Source organism: Alosa pseudoharengus, unplaced genomic scaffold (assembly GCF_046254945.1).
Source record: "Alosa pseudoharengus isolate Yale_2024_CS ecotype anadromous, Long Island Sound unplaced genomic scaffold, YU_APseudo_1.1 YU_APseudo_1.1_scf_14, whole genome shotgun sequence".
NCBI lineage: Eukaryota > Metazoa > Chordata > Actinopteri > Clupeiformes > Clupeidae > Alosa > Alosa pseudoharengus.
This window is the reverse complement of record NW_027468609.1, coordinates 16751939-16766938: the sequence shown is the minus strand read 5'-3', so window position 1 is coordinate 16766938 and position 15000 is coordinate 16751939. Positions and strand designations below refer to the sequence as shown.

Here is a 15000-nt window from a genome sequence, read left to right as displayed (position 1 = left end):
CTGAATCTACTTTAAAAATTATTCTACCTTGTGTCTTTTATTTTGTATTTTTAATTACCGATATTCTTTATTTTGAAGTGATTTTACCTTGTGCGTATTTTCTTTTTTATTGTGATCTTTACCTTTTAAACTATTCTTTGACTATTGCCCTTCTGTGCTTTTATTTGCTATTACTGTTTGCTTTTGTTAATGTAAAGCATATTGAATGACCTGTGTACAGTATGAAATGCACTATATAAATAAACTTGACTTGACTTGACTTTAGTTCTCTGGTCTTCTGCAAGGTGTTATTTCAGATTTCAGATGGCTCTCTATGCTAGGTGATGGCTGTTTGCAGATGTTTTTTCTGAAATATTTATGAAATATTTATTTTGTTATTGTTAGTGCTAACTGACCTCTGTTAGCAGTTTGTCTGATATTCGCACACACACACACACACACACACACACACACACACACACACACACAATAGGGTGACCAGACGTCCCGAAAAATTCGGGACAGTCCCGATATCCAAGCAGTTGTCCCGAATCCTGCCCTAATTGTCCCAAAAATTATACTCAATCAGAATACTGAGTAGTTATTTTCTGATAAACATTAAAAACTGTCTGTAGAGAGTCTGAGTCGACTGCATGCAGCCCCCGACGGCAGCTAAGTGTCTGGATGCAGCCCGGCTACTTTGTTTCTTTTTGACGTTCTATAATTAGGCGCGAATATGCACTGATTTCGCGAAGCCGAGGACATTGAATGTGCAGGCAGCGCAGCAGGCAGAGCCAGTGTGTGTGCAAAAAAAATACTTCGGTTCGGCCTAATGTCCATGTCATTTTAACATAATCTACTTAATCTAACAATTATTTTGTATTCTTACTTAATGACCCATAATTTTGGCAAGTCTTGTTATTAGCGTTAGGCTATTATCCTTATTCTGAAAGGTCTGATTTGCACTGTGACGCAGTCATTGTTTTTTTTTTTCTTCCCACAATGACATTTTGAGTTCATGATTTCTCTGTTGTATTTTGAGGCAGACTTGATGTTTGAATAAAAATGTGTTTTGGTACAGGTTTGAAAATTCGCTGTAAGCCTACCACCCCCACCCCCACCCCCCCCCCCCCGAAAAAAAAAAAAAAAAAAAAAAAAAGCGTCCCGAATTTCAGCCAATCTCATCTAGTCACAAGCACACATAAGCACTCACATACACACACTCACACGCACCCATGCACGCGCACGCACACATGCACACACACACGCCTGCACGCACACACACACACACACACCCTTACCTGATCTCTGATAAGACTGTAACACACGGGGCACTCCTCGCACTGGTGCGTGTGTCGGTTGTGGAAGTAGTTCATCTCACACTTGTCACACTTGTAGCCCACGAAACCCTGGCGACACGGGCAGGTTCCGTTGCCATGGCACTGCATGGAGACTGAGCCCATTGGGTCACAGTTACAGGCTGAGGTGGAGGGAGAAAGGGATGAGAGGGAGAGAGGGAGGAGAGAAGGAGAGAGAGTGAAAGAGGGAGAGACACCAATCGAGAGATAGAGATAGAGGGAGGGAGAGAGAGAGATAAAGAGAGGGAATGAGAATGGGAGAGAAAGACATAGAGAGAGAGATGATCTGTTTTTACATTTTGCTTGAGGTTTAATGGATTTTTTCCTGCAGTGCAAAAAGCAGAAGTCTTTTGTTTTTCCTAAGTTGACAATTTAATTTTCTTAATTGACAGTTTAATGAGATAGAACTAATTTGTTTCTCTGAAGTCAATCATGAATTTGAAATTTCAACAAAGTTTAAGTCATATAAAAAAGTTCAGGCTGTGATTGGGTTTTTGATGTAACAAATTATTTTTTTTTGTATATATACAGTCCTGATGCACCTAACTGGACTAATTTGTGCTGACGTTCATGTATGTGTGTGTGTGTCTGTGTGTGTGTGTATGTGTGTGTGTGTGTGTCTGTCTGTCTGTGTCTACTGTATGTGTGTGTGTGTGTGTGTGTGTCTGTCTGTCTGTCTGTGTCTATAGCATGTGTGTGTGTGTATGTGTGTGTGTGTGTGTGTGTGTGTGTGTGTGGCTTTCTGTCTGTCTGTGTCTACTGTATGTGTGTGTGTGTGTGTGTGTCTGTCTGTCTGTCTGTCTGTCTGTGTCTACTGTATGTGTGTGTGTGTGTGTGTGTGTGGCTATCTGTCTGTGTCTACTGTACAGTATGTGTGTGTGTGTGTGTGTGATCCTACTGTACCTCTGCACCCTCTGGATGAGAAACCAAAGAACCCCAGACGACAGGAGTCACATGATGTCCCCTGCACCCCCACGCGACACACACACTGGCCCGTGATTGGGTGACAGGCTGGTGATGAGGAGCCAATGGGATTGCAGTTACATCTAAGTGTAGTAGAAAAAGAGAAGGAGATGAGAGGCTTGGTCTGAACCCAGCCCAAATCCCACGGATAGAAAAGTCACCAGTGTGTCTCTCTGTCTCAATGTGTCCTTTGACAGGCTAATCTCAGGAGATTAGGTCTGGGGATTACGGTAGCGGACGCCATTCCCAGGTGTTCAATTAGACTGAGATTGATGTTCGCAGGAGTGACCTCCAAAAGCGATTACCCACAACGCACCTCTCGCAGCCCCGGCCTGGCCGCAGGTTGAAGAAGCCGGGTTCACACTGCCCACAGTCGCGTCCAATCACGTCGCTCAGGCAACGGCACATGCCCGTCACGGGGTGGCACTCGTGCGGAGACCCAGAGGTGCCCGCAGGATTACAGTTGCATGCTGGGAAAAGTAAACAAGTCAAACTACACGAACGCAAACAAACACCATGCCAGGCCGTCACACTTGATGTAAACACAACATGGTTGCCCCAGATGCTAACGAACAGCAGGCCCGTCACACTCCAGTTACGGCCAAAATGGCCACTCAAGATTCAAGCCGCGTAGATGCTAACCAACTAGAATAACACTGAGACACATGTTGTGATGCTTCAGCTACTAACAAAAGCCATAAATCTAGCCGTAAATATGCCTAAATATCAAATCATATAAGTATATATAAACATCTAGCTATTTACATCAAGCCATATGTCTAGACTTTCATTTTCATTGGTACCATTCCGCTGACGTGAATGTCCCTCTTCCCTGTGGTGTGAAGCATTGTGTGTAAAGTAACACATCATTTTAGCTATCCTGTGGCTAAGTAGCCTATCAGCCGCAGCCCTCTTTTGTTGAAATACTTTAATCAATTCAGCAGCCATGCCCATCTGGATGTTCTGAAAGGTTGGAACACCCAGACAGCTTTCTAAAGCCTTTCACTCTTTTCCAGACATCACACAAAGATCTGAAAGAATAAAGATTAGCTCATCCTATCCTGCATTTCAGATAGACATAAAACACACACACACACACACGCACGCACGCACGCACGCACGCACGCACGCACGCACGCACGCACGCACGCACGCACGCACGCACGCACGCACGCACGCACACGCACACACGCACACACACACACACACACACACACACACACACACACACACACACACATAGTAACACTCTCACTCTCTCTTTCTCTCTCTGTCTCTCTCTCTCTCACACACACACACACTATGGTTATAATTCTATTTCATAGACACACCACTCTGCACACTAGTACAGTATGTAAGGGTTTTAGGATGGATGGTCAATCTCTCTCTTTCTCTCTTCCTGTCCATCAATCTCTCTCTCACACACACTCATGCTTATACACACACTCTCACACACTTATACACACCCAGTCACACACTCCAACACACTCTCCCGTCAGCTCACACAGGGCTATGTCTTTATTTTACATGGCGCGGTGCAGAGGCCAGATCATGATGACAGGTGTCTTTGCTGAGCCAATTTATCTTCTCTGTGAAGAGACAGACAGTCTCTCTTGCTCTCTCTCCTTCACTCCCTCATAGGCCTGTCGCCGTGGTGATGGGGGGATATGAACAGATCTCATTTGCAGCTGCACTGCATGAAGACTTGAGAAAGACAAAACGCAAAGCCATTCAACTGTCTCTCTCTCTCTCTCTCTCTCTCTATCACCCTTTCAACCCCCCAAAACTAGAAAGACAATCCCTCCAAAATGCAGAGCCATTCAACTTTCTCTCTTTCTCTCTCTCTCTTTCTCTCTCACACACCCTTTCAATCCCCCCAAAATGCAGAGCCATTCAACTTTCTCTCTTTCTCTTTCTCACTCACCCTCTCTCTATCCCTCTCTCCTACTGGTTTCTACCTGGTTTCTCTGTTCACTCTCTTGTGGAGTGCTCGTCTTGAGAACAACACACAGTGGGTCCGAAACGTCCGAAATGGAAGGCAGCTGTCTGCTGCCTCACTGTCTTCCGCTCTCTACCGAGTCACTTGCCGTGGCAGGCATCAAGGTACCGCCTACCAACTTTGTTCCCGCAAGTTAGCAACACAGAACGCCGTTGTCAGGATACCAGAAAGAAGAATAACATAACATTCGATTGCTCACAATAAAATAGAATTTTGGACATTGAAGGCAGCCTGAATATCTGAGCATCTGAACATCTATGCTGCCTTCAAAATTTGGAAAAATTAAGGTATCTTATAAGGCAGCATTTTTGATTCGGACATGCCACGATACCTGGCTCCACTTCATTTTTTCCCATTTTGTACAGGCCCAGTGAGTCACTCCTAACACACTCTGCAGTGGTGCTAAGTGGAATCCACAGCCCAAATGCCACGGAATGGGCCTGCTGTGTTCTGAACTCCATCCAGTTTGACATCCAGCACCTCATCTGAAGAGTGGGCTGTTGGGTGAGCCAGCTGGGCTGAGAACTCCATTCCCTGTGTCATCTAACACAGCGTGTTTGAGTTAGTCACCAATCAAAGGATCCTAGATAGCAGTGGAGTTACATGCCAGCTCAGAGCCAGCACAGACCCAGATCATAGCCAGATCAGGGCCAGATCAGAGCCAGATTAGAGCCAGCACAGACCCAGATCTGAGCCAGCACAGAGCCTGGCAATGTTGCAACACCAGTGTGCTGCCTCCTACCTGTTCACTGCCTGTGGAGGCTATTGAGAGCGTAATGGCTCTGCTTGTTTGGCGTTGACAAAGCTCTCTGGGCTGCTGCCCTGTGCGAGGGGATTAAAGTGTGTGTCATATGAAATCCTGGAGCTCTGTCTAACACACCTGCAGACGTTCCCGCACTGTTGATGGAAGCTCCACTCGCTCACCTATTAATCTGTGATTTAGTGCCCTCATACACACACGCACACACACACACACACCACACACGCACATACACACACACACAAACACACACACACACACACACACTCGCTCTGCTATTAATCTGTGATTTAGTGCCCTTGTAGTTTTGAACTTTTAAGCTCCTTGAAAAACATGTTCTTTTTCCCGTCTCTACCCTCTCAGAGGCGGTCCCTGTGGAAACGCTAATGGCACTTTTCAGAGAAATTATTTTAAAGTTCCAAGAATCCAGACACACACACACACACACACACACACACACACACACACACACACACATGCAAAAACACTTTGTCACGCTGACAAAAAATACAGCCACTCATTCTCTCAATCATGCCTCCACTTTCACAAGCACACAAAGGAAAAAACACATGCATACACACAAAATAATATCTATTATATGGACACATAGACAAAGGAAGGACCACACACACACACACACAGACACTCACACACACAAATAAACTCCACATACACACACACACACACACACAGAGACGTGCACACAAATAAAGACAAAGATACACACACACTACCAGGAGGGATCACTCTGGCACACTCACGTTTGCACTTCTGGGAGGGGTTGCGGTCCGGTTCCATCGCATCGCCATAGTAACCGGGCTGGCAACGTTCGCAGTGGTCACCGGCTGTGTGTCCAAGGCATTTCAGACAGCGCCCCGTCACATGGTCACACACACCCAACGCGTTGGGGTCCACGTTAAAGTTACACTCGCACCTCACACACGGGCGCACTGCGCCCCGTAGCCCCAGGGGGTCGCCGTAGAAACCGTCCTCACACATCTCACACCTGGTGCCTGTCAGTAAAGAGAGAGACACACCTCAGAACACCAGAACTCACACACACACACATACAAACACAATTGTTATGTGTAGTGCATGCTCACACACACATATACACACACACACACGCTCTCGCACACATATACACACATACACATACAAACACAATTGTTATGTGTAGTGCACGCTCACATACACACACACACACACAATCTCTCACACACACACATACACACACACACACACAGAAGAATGCAGATACATTGGACACACACATACACACACACACGTGCTCTCACACACACATACAAGTGCACTACACAAAACAATACACACACACATACATACACACACACACATATACAGAAGAATGCAAATACATAGACACACACATACACAAACACACACGCACACGTTGTTCAAGAGGAAACGCAGCTTGTGTCTTCTATAATAAAATGTAATTATCACTCTTTACTTTTGTCAAAGCAATTACCTGCAGCCTGCTGCCACCATTCCCTTGACAACAGGACAACAGCCAACATCTCAAAAGCCGTACACACACACTTCCCCTCTATTTCCTGGTAATTACAGATGCTTTTGAGACAAACACTATGGCAAAACTCACTAAAGCACACCGTCAACAAACACACTCTACCCCCCCCCCCCACACACACACCTCAAACACACTCGAACCCCCCCCCCCCCCCACCCTCTGGAAAATAAAGGGAAGTAAAGATGTATTTTAGAGGCAAGGAGGGTGTCTTGTTTGTCTCTGAGCATGAATCAGAAGAGGAAGAGGTAAGTAGTGTGTGTTGGTCGCTCAGAGAGGCTCAGTGTTAGCCGTGTGGGCCTGGTGAATGTGACAAGCATCAGAATTACGAGGAAGAAGCTGCAGCAGCACTAATTGGAGAGGGATCGACCATCCTCAGTGAGCACCTCCACCTTCAGGTTTCAGATGGAGAGGAACGCCTGGCTCTTTATCACGCTGGTTGGGGAGTAGAGGGTTCAAAGACAGGGCTGTGTGAACGTTAAACACCTACGCTGGCTTTGAGGCGACCATAAAAACGGACTAATTGGCACGAAGTGGAGGTTAACGAGGGATTGTGTAGGAAGCCCACACTCACAGATTAAAAGTCCTCTCTGGGTCTAGGAGGTGTGTAACCACTAGCATTGGCTAATTAGCGTAGAGCCTGAAGTAGCAAAACAAATGACCTGGTTAGGGAGACGAGTGCAGCAAAGACAAAGAAGGCGTTTTAAATCCGTTTAACACTGAGAATGTTCCGTGTCTGTGTCTGTGTTCCGTGTTCCATGTCTGCGTGACGGGGGGCGGAGTGGCGGAGTGTGTTTCTTTAGGGGCATTCCATCTTCATGTGGCCGCCTGCAGCCGTCTTAAGCTGACTGCATAACACGATTATTTCTGAGATTCTGAAATTTTTTCAACCCGGAATTGTGAATACGTCATGGTTGAAAACTCTATCTACTTCAGACTCTCAGAAATAATCACGTTATGCAGTCAGCTTAAGACTGCTGCAGGCAGCTACATGGTCGAATGCCCCTTTTAACCATTTAACCTCTGGAATGTTCCACCTCTGCTTGAGGGCGGTTGAAGTGTTTTTCCCTCCCCACTGCTTTAACTGATAACAGGGATGGATTACTGCACGGGCCTACTGGGCCCAGGCCCAGGGGCCCAAGGGGTCAGGGGGCCCTGAAGCCCAAGCCTTTGCATGGAATCATTGCCTCAATATCAACAAATCAGGATGTAGGCTATGAATCTGGCTGAATTTAGTATTGGCCATCTCCAAAATGCACCAGAATACAGGAAATCACATCAAACAAATGAAAAAGATTCTGGGGGAGGACCCCCAAACCCCCCCTCCCACATTTAGTGACAATTAGTGTGGGGCCCTTAATACATCTGGGCCCAGGGGCCCAAAAGTTCATAATCCGCCCATGACTGATAAGTAGAAGGTATTTGACTCACCCCTCTGTCCATGGGGGCAGTTGGTACAGACCACATCCCCTGTATCAGGCAGCTGGGCACAGGTGGTGCGGTCCGGACAGGGGCAGGGCTGGCAGTCTCTGGAGCTGCCAATCAATGCATTGCCGAAGTAACCATCCAGGCATCTCTCACAGGTTCGACCAGTAGTGAAATCTGTGCAGGTGCACTCTCCTGAAACACACACACACACACACACACATGAGGCATTTTGAAAGCATGCACAGTCGCAGTGGCGCAAAAAGTGGGTATGCGCTATATGCGGCGCATAGGGGCGCAACACCATGGGGGCGCCAAAGCGATATATTTATTTGGTATTTGGTATCAGGCTAGAGTAGGCGCCCTATCTCTTAAGATTCCATCATAGAATTTTGTCATAGAAGAGGGAGTGGGGGCGCTGTGAGCACTGAGAGAGCAGTGTGAGTTGCTGTCTATGAAAAAAAAATGGATACAGCAAAAAAGCTGTCAGTGGCTAAAAAAAAAAAAAAGACAGAGGGAAAAAAAGATGGCATGTCAAGGGATGCGACAGCAGTTAAATAAGTGGATGGTGAAAGGCAACAGGTAGGATTTAAAGTGTGACGTCTGTGCTTGGAGGCTTGCAAATATTCATGTTAACAGTTTAGCGTTTGCTAAGCATATGCAGATTGAAACATAGCTTATTCCATTCAGATAGCTAGGTGGCTACCATGCTCATACTGCACTTTTAATGGCAAACAAAAATGTCACGCTAGCAACAACTCATTACATGTTTCCATATCCCAACAATGAAGGCTCCTTGTAATAACTTTTGTAATAACTTACTATTGTGTTGTCAATGTGGTGCAAACAAACAAGGCAAGAGTTGGATCAGCCTTATCCTTTGCGAGTAACAGCTGGCAAAAGGACAGTTTAGACTCTCTTAAAGTGACAATGCACCATTTATCAATACTTCATCAAGTTAAACATCAAATTGGCAGTGTTGTGTGTTTGTTTTTTTTGGGTGCTGCTGCGCCCCTGCACAGTCGCAAACACACACACACACACACACACACACACACACACTCATATTTGTTCCACCTGAATCTCTCATACTCTTAAAAATGCCAAAGACATCTTGGCAAGTGTCTACATGGCATGGACTGATACTGCCATATTCACCAATGCAATCAAGAGCATACATGGACACACTCTCAGACACCTTTATTTTCAGACACGCAAACACTCCCTTTCTCTCTCTGACAGACACACACACACACACACACACACACACACACGCACAGAAGAACACAACGCTCCACAAAGTGCCAGTGTGGATTAGGAGGAGGAGGAGAAACGAGAGTAGGGAGCATGATCTTTCTGACGGTTCTTCAAAAACACTGGATACCAAGCAGACTCTCTCTGTGTCTCTCTCTGCCGCCTTCAGAGCCAGGCAGTCCTGCAGCCTGCCAGTTTCCACATAAAGGCAGCCCAGAACATGCACCTGGGAGTGACAGAATCAATTTTGATTCATTGATTCACTACCTCTGTCTTCTCGCTTCTCTCTCCATACTCATGCACATGTAATGTGTAGCTCACTCATGGGAACACACACACACACACACACACACACACACACACACACACACACACACACACACACACACACACACACACACACACACTCACTCACATCAAACCATGCAGTGAACAGTTGAGAGAAAGTGGAATAGAACATTATGTCCAATATTCCAATATGTGGTTTAATGTTCTGCATTGTGACCAATATTCCAATATGTGGTTTAATGTTGCATTTCTCATTAGTGGGTCACTTTGATACTAAAAGTATGATTCTATGTAATGACTATGATATCTGTACTGTCCCTGTGTATATCTATGTGTGACTGTATTTAGAGATAAGCGGGAATATTATGACTTTGCAGTGTTTCACTGTTCTGCATGGCTGCGTCAGAAGCTATCTGCTCCGGATTGCCAGGTTGCCACTAATCAGTCTGATTCAGTGTAGTCCACGTGAGATGGGATGACCAACGCCATCTCCCGTCAGCCTGGAAGGATACTTAAACCCTAACTATTTCCTTGTCTAGTTAGAGCAGCTGATGGATCTTTAGGTGAAGTCATGCTGTCTCTCCCTTGATGCGCATCATTGTAAATAAACTCTGTTCCTGATTTTTCATTCCATTGGTCTGACTGGATCTCTATTCATCTATGGTATCAAAATTACCATCACAGTGAACCATGTTGACTGTGCTTATTTGACAGAACCAGGGCATGGCATGTAGTACACCTGACAGCCTGCAGGAGGCAGTGTGTAACTGCAGTGGAGAATGAGAAAAAAGTGAAGGAGAGAGAGAGAGAGAGAGAGAGAGAGAAAAGAGAGAGAAAACTGCAAAATCGGGATCTAAATTCAGCTAGATTGTAATTGCTTTAGGGACACTAAGCATAGGCGTCAGAGGGATAGAAAAAGGGAGAGGGAGAGAAGGAGAAAGAGAGAAGGAGAGAGAAAGAGAAGGAGAGAGAGAGAGAAGGAGAGAGAGAGAGAAGGAGAGAGAGGGAGAGAAGGAGAGAGAGGGAGAGAAGGAGAGAGAGGAAGAGAGGGAGAGGAAAAGTAGGGGGAAAGCAGACATGAATGAGGTTCAGAAGACCTTCAAGAAGTCCAGCACAATCCCCCTGTAGCGCAGGAGATTACCAAGCTTGTGTTCCCCCTGCAGAACACTCATTCAGAGAAATGAGCTGGAGAACTGGAGAAACCCTAACAGCTCTTCTCCACACACACACACACACACACACACGCACACACACACACAGACTGACACACACACACACATGCACACACGCACTAACGCACGCACGCACACACATGCGCACACACACACACACACACAGACTGACACACACACGCACGCACACACACACATGCACACACACATGCACACACACATATACACACATGCACGCACGCACGCACTCACACTCACACTCACACTCACACACACACTCACACACACACACACACACACACACACAGCCCCTCATGTCCATATTCCTACAGGAGGCTGCTGCCGCTGCTTTCGGCCCTCTAATCGATTTACTGCCACTTGGCCCTGCAATGAAATACTTCACTCTCTGGCAATATTTGATAAAGCCCGCGTCCCGGAGGCTGCCGACTCCGGCTTTTTGTCGGTCAAGTGGAGGTGGATGGGAGAGGCTGATTCTGGACAAAAGAACAGAAATGTTGAGTCGAGGATTGACTGAGGAGAGCTAATAAATGTATAATCAATAGCGCGGATATGAATGGATTCATTTAGTTTGTGTGTGCATAGGTTTAAGTGCGCCAATGCAGTGTGTGTGTGTGGCAAAACTATGTGTGTGTGTGCCTGTGTGTGTATTTATGTGTGTGTGCCAACACTATATTTGTGTGTGTGTGTGTGTGTGTCTGTGACATGGATGGCTTAGACCAGAATAATGATAAGCAGCTGTGTGAAGGACGAATAAAACTTTTCCACAAACATGTAAACAAAATCAAATATGCACACACACACACACACACACAAAGGGAGAGAGAGAGAGACAGAGAGAAAGAGTGAGACAGAGAGAAAGAGAGAGAGACAGAGAGAGAGATAATGACACACACAGGAGAAAGTTCAAGCATAGGGGCATACAGACACACACACACACACACACACACACACACACACACACACACACACACACACACACACACACACACACACACACTGAGTCACACAGAAGGCCAGACTCCATGACAGGAATGTTAATCACCGGCTCCCACCACCCCAAGCTGCAGCTAAAGAAAAATGGCGCCGACAGAAGGAAAGCCCTCGCACCTGACACCCTCTCTAAATTCAGCCGTTACCATGACAACACGCCAAGAAAGGAAAACAGTGTATTTACCAAATGGATGAGTTAATGAATGGGGGTCTGAATTAACACATGGGGGGGAAGGAATGAATGGATGGGTGGATGGATGGATGGATATTTGGATAAACGGATACATGACTATTACCAGTGGCCTTTTACATTCTATACAATGGTCAAGGATGTTGCACACATCATAGACATAGACATTTTTTTTATCTATGGCACAACATGGCAGCTATATCTATAGCACCTGGTCTTTAGGGATCATGGCTGCATTTATAGGGTCACATTAAGTGTCCTTATTTGAACATATTGTCATATTGTGATATATCTACAAATATGCATTGTGTAACGCATTCACTATGGATATGGGGAACACAAAAGAGTTATGGGTCAGAATTCAAAGACAATTCAATTCAAAAGCACTCGGAGGAAGAAAATAACAAGTTTCTCCTCTGTCCTCTTCAGAATGGAGCGTGCGTGCACACATACACACACACACACACACACACACACACACACACAATCTCAATCACTCACACTCAGACATTTTTTACTGGAGGCTAAGCCAATCAGATGGTCATTAGAACCGGACCAACACCCAAGAAAATGAGAAATGATTAAATTATCATTATTGCAGCTGACCAACTACCTGAGGAGAAACACTTGGCAACACTGATCACAAAAGACATTTGCCTGCATGTGTCCAACAGAAATAAATCACACTGCCCTTGGTCCTTTCCTCACCACAACATCCCCTTCACTCACACAGCTGCATAGCCCTCCATGTTAACCTCCATAGATATATACACTAGATGTCGCCTTCTGCTTCTCAGCATGCGTCAACACCGCCGCCATCTTGGTACAGGGATCTGAAGCGCTAAACTAGTTCTCCTGTATTGTCAGCGTTACCTATTTAGCGACGTTTGGCCACCCCCAGCGATAGAAAACCTTTTTAGCGATTAGCGACAAATTTGGGAACTTCTCATAATGATGGCAGATCAGCTTCTTTGTTGAAACGTAAGAAAATCACCTTTCTCATGCTTTGTCATTTATGAATTCAGCTACATCTCGTTTGCCCATGACACTGACCCATGATTATAAAAGTAACGACTGGCATAGCCTATGTAGTAGCAGAGGTAAATGTTCTACAGATCTACAGCAACTTCTGGTGAGATTACAACTTACATGAGTAAACGAGACGAGGGGTATGTGGCCTCAACCAGAGCCTGTCTACGAAGAGCCTGTTTACTTTCATTGTATCGAACCTGGTTGCAGTTTACTCATTGTTCCTCTAGGAGCCGCCGCTAGCTAGTGCAGAATGAATGGGAGTCTATGGGGCTAGACGGGTAAAATGTATCTTTATTATCTTCTTAAGCTTAGTTTTCTCTAGACTCAACCATAAATACATGCCTGTCAGTTGGAACAACCCAAAAAACTAGATAATTGCTTGAGATTTTGACGATTTATGGTGATTTTATTTTCGCTAGATCTTTGCCCAGATTGACGCTAATGCATTATAGAGGAGTGGATCACTGAAGCAAGATGGCGTCTCGATTGACGCATTCGTTCCAATGAACAGCAGTGGTCAAGGCGACATCTAGTGTATATATCTATGGTTAACCTCTCCATCTGCAGCGCTAGGCCGCTAGCTAGCTACTATCTGCATTGTAGCTGGGTTGATGCAGAAATTAGGGGGTTTCAAATGGAATAGCTCAAGGTTGGGAGTTCAATCCAAGGAAATGTTACCATTGTTCCAAGGGGAATGTCCCTGTAATTACTTAGTTTAAGTTCAACTCTGGATAAGAGTGCCAGCTAAATGGTAAACAATACATCGGTTTATATGTAATGTAATGTTGCTTTCTATTGTGACTGCTAACTAACTGCATTATACTGCACTGTAGATCTCTGTGTTAACCTTTCCGTCAGGAATGTTAACTCACTCTCCATTTGAACCTTTCTGTACAGCTCTGTTAGCTGATAAAGGCCCCCTATGCAACATTTTCAACTTTTTCAACAGTTTAGAAATCATGGTGATGGTTAAATGACCTGTTGTGGTGAAAATGGAATTCCCTGCTCCCCCTACCGTCTCCTAGCAGAAAACCAGCCTGGCAAGATCTGCACTAGCGTCCCGGCAAAGTCTGAATCAGGAAGTCTCGTGAGAAGCGAGAACGAGCGAGAAACACAAAATGCTTAAAATTCTCTGGACATACACATGCCCCCCTCAAGCACCGGTTAGCCATGCCGGCTAGCTATAAGAACAAGCCGTGATGGCTTCATTTTTATGATGTTAATCATGGCAAAGCCAGTGAAAAGACCAAAGAGATGGTTGTGAAATATGCACCCCAAAACTGTAGGGGGAGCTCCGTAGATGAAAATGCAACAAAAAAGTGAGAAGTTGGTGAAGAAATGATTTTACATCATGAGTTACAAAGTGGAGCTTTAAGTGACTCTCTTCCTTTTTCTCTATCTTTTTTTCTTCTTCTTTAAACAAGACCATCTCATCATTTAAGTGGCAAATACATTTCCAGGCCTGTGCGCCTGTTTCCCCCCGGCTAAGAAACAACGGAGCCGCGTAAGAATATCAAGTCCATTAGCGCAGCTCGCACTGTAATTATGCTGATACCTAATGAAGCATGAAGTGCCACCGAAAGATCATTACTGCCTCTATAGTGGGCTAGCTAATTCACAGCCATCCATCACCCAAAACCAAGCACTTACTATGAGAACAACGGGACTAGCGTTAGCGCAGATCCATTATTAGCTGTCCACTTAAAGCAGCAAATGATTTTACAAGTGGAGGGTGTAAGCTCAGTAGAGTTCAGTCTGAGTGGTTAAGAGGATGCTGAGAGTATAGGGCCTCTGTTATTGGTTGATATACAGCTTTCATTACTTCCTGGCTGCAGGGTTTCCTGTTCGGAACCTGACTGAGTTTTCCTCAGCTCTCTTCTTTCTTAGTCTACTCTTACAGTCTTTCTTTCTTTCTTTCTTTCTTTCTCTCTCTCCGTTTTTGCCTTCCTTTCAACCTCTATCCATACCCCTTTCTGCACTTTCTTTCTGGCTCATGCATTAATTTCTCTCTCTCTTTACT

The 15000-nt window shown here is 45.3% G+C and overlaps 1 protein-coding gene across 2 annotated transcripts in view; it reads right to left on the bottom strand.

Annotated features, from left to right (window-relative positions):
- lamc3 (laminin, gamma 3) overlaps positions 1–15000 on the bottom strand; it is a 140995-nt gene that overhangs the window by 18362 nt on the left and 107633 nt on the right. For both annotated transcript variants that reach the window (XM_076283982.1, XM_076283983.1), the window contains exons 13-17: positions 8040–8228; positions 5821–6072; positions 2617–2770; positions 2241–2383; positions 1281–1459 (exon numbers count right to left, since the gene is read on the bottom strand). In XM_076283982.1, the coding sequence (XP_076140097.1) occupies positions 1281–1459; positions 2241–2383; positions 2617–2770; positions 5821–6072; positions 8040–8228 (917 nt within the window). The remainder of the gene's footprint in view (positions 1–1280; positions 1460–2240; positions 2384–2616; positions 2771–5820; positions 6073–8039; positions 8229–15000) is intronic.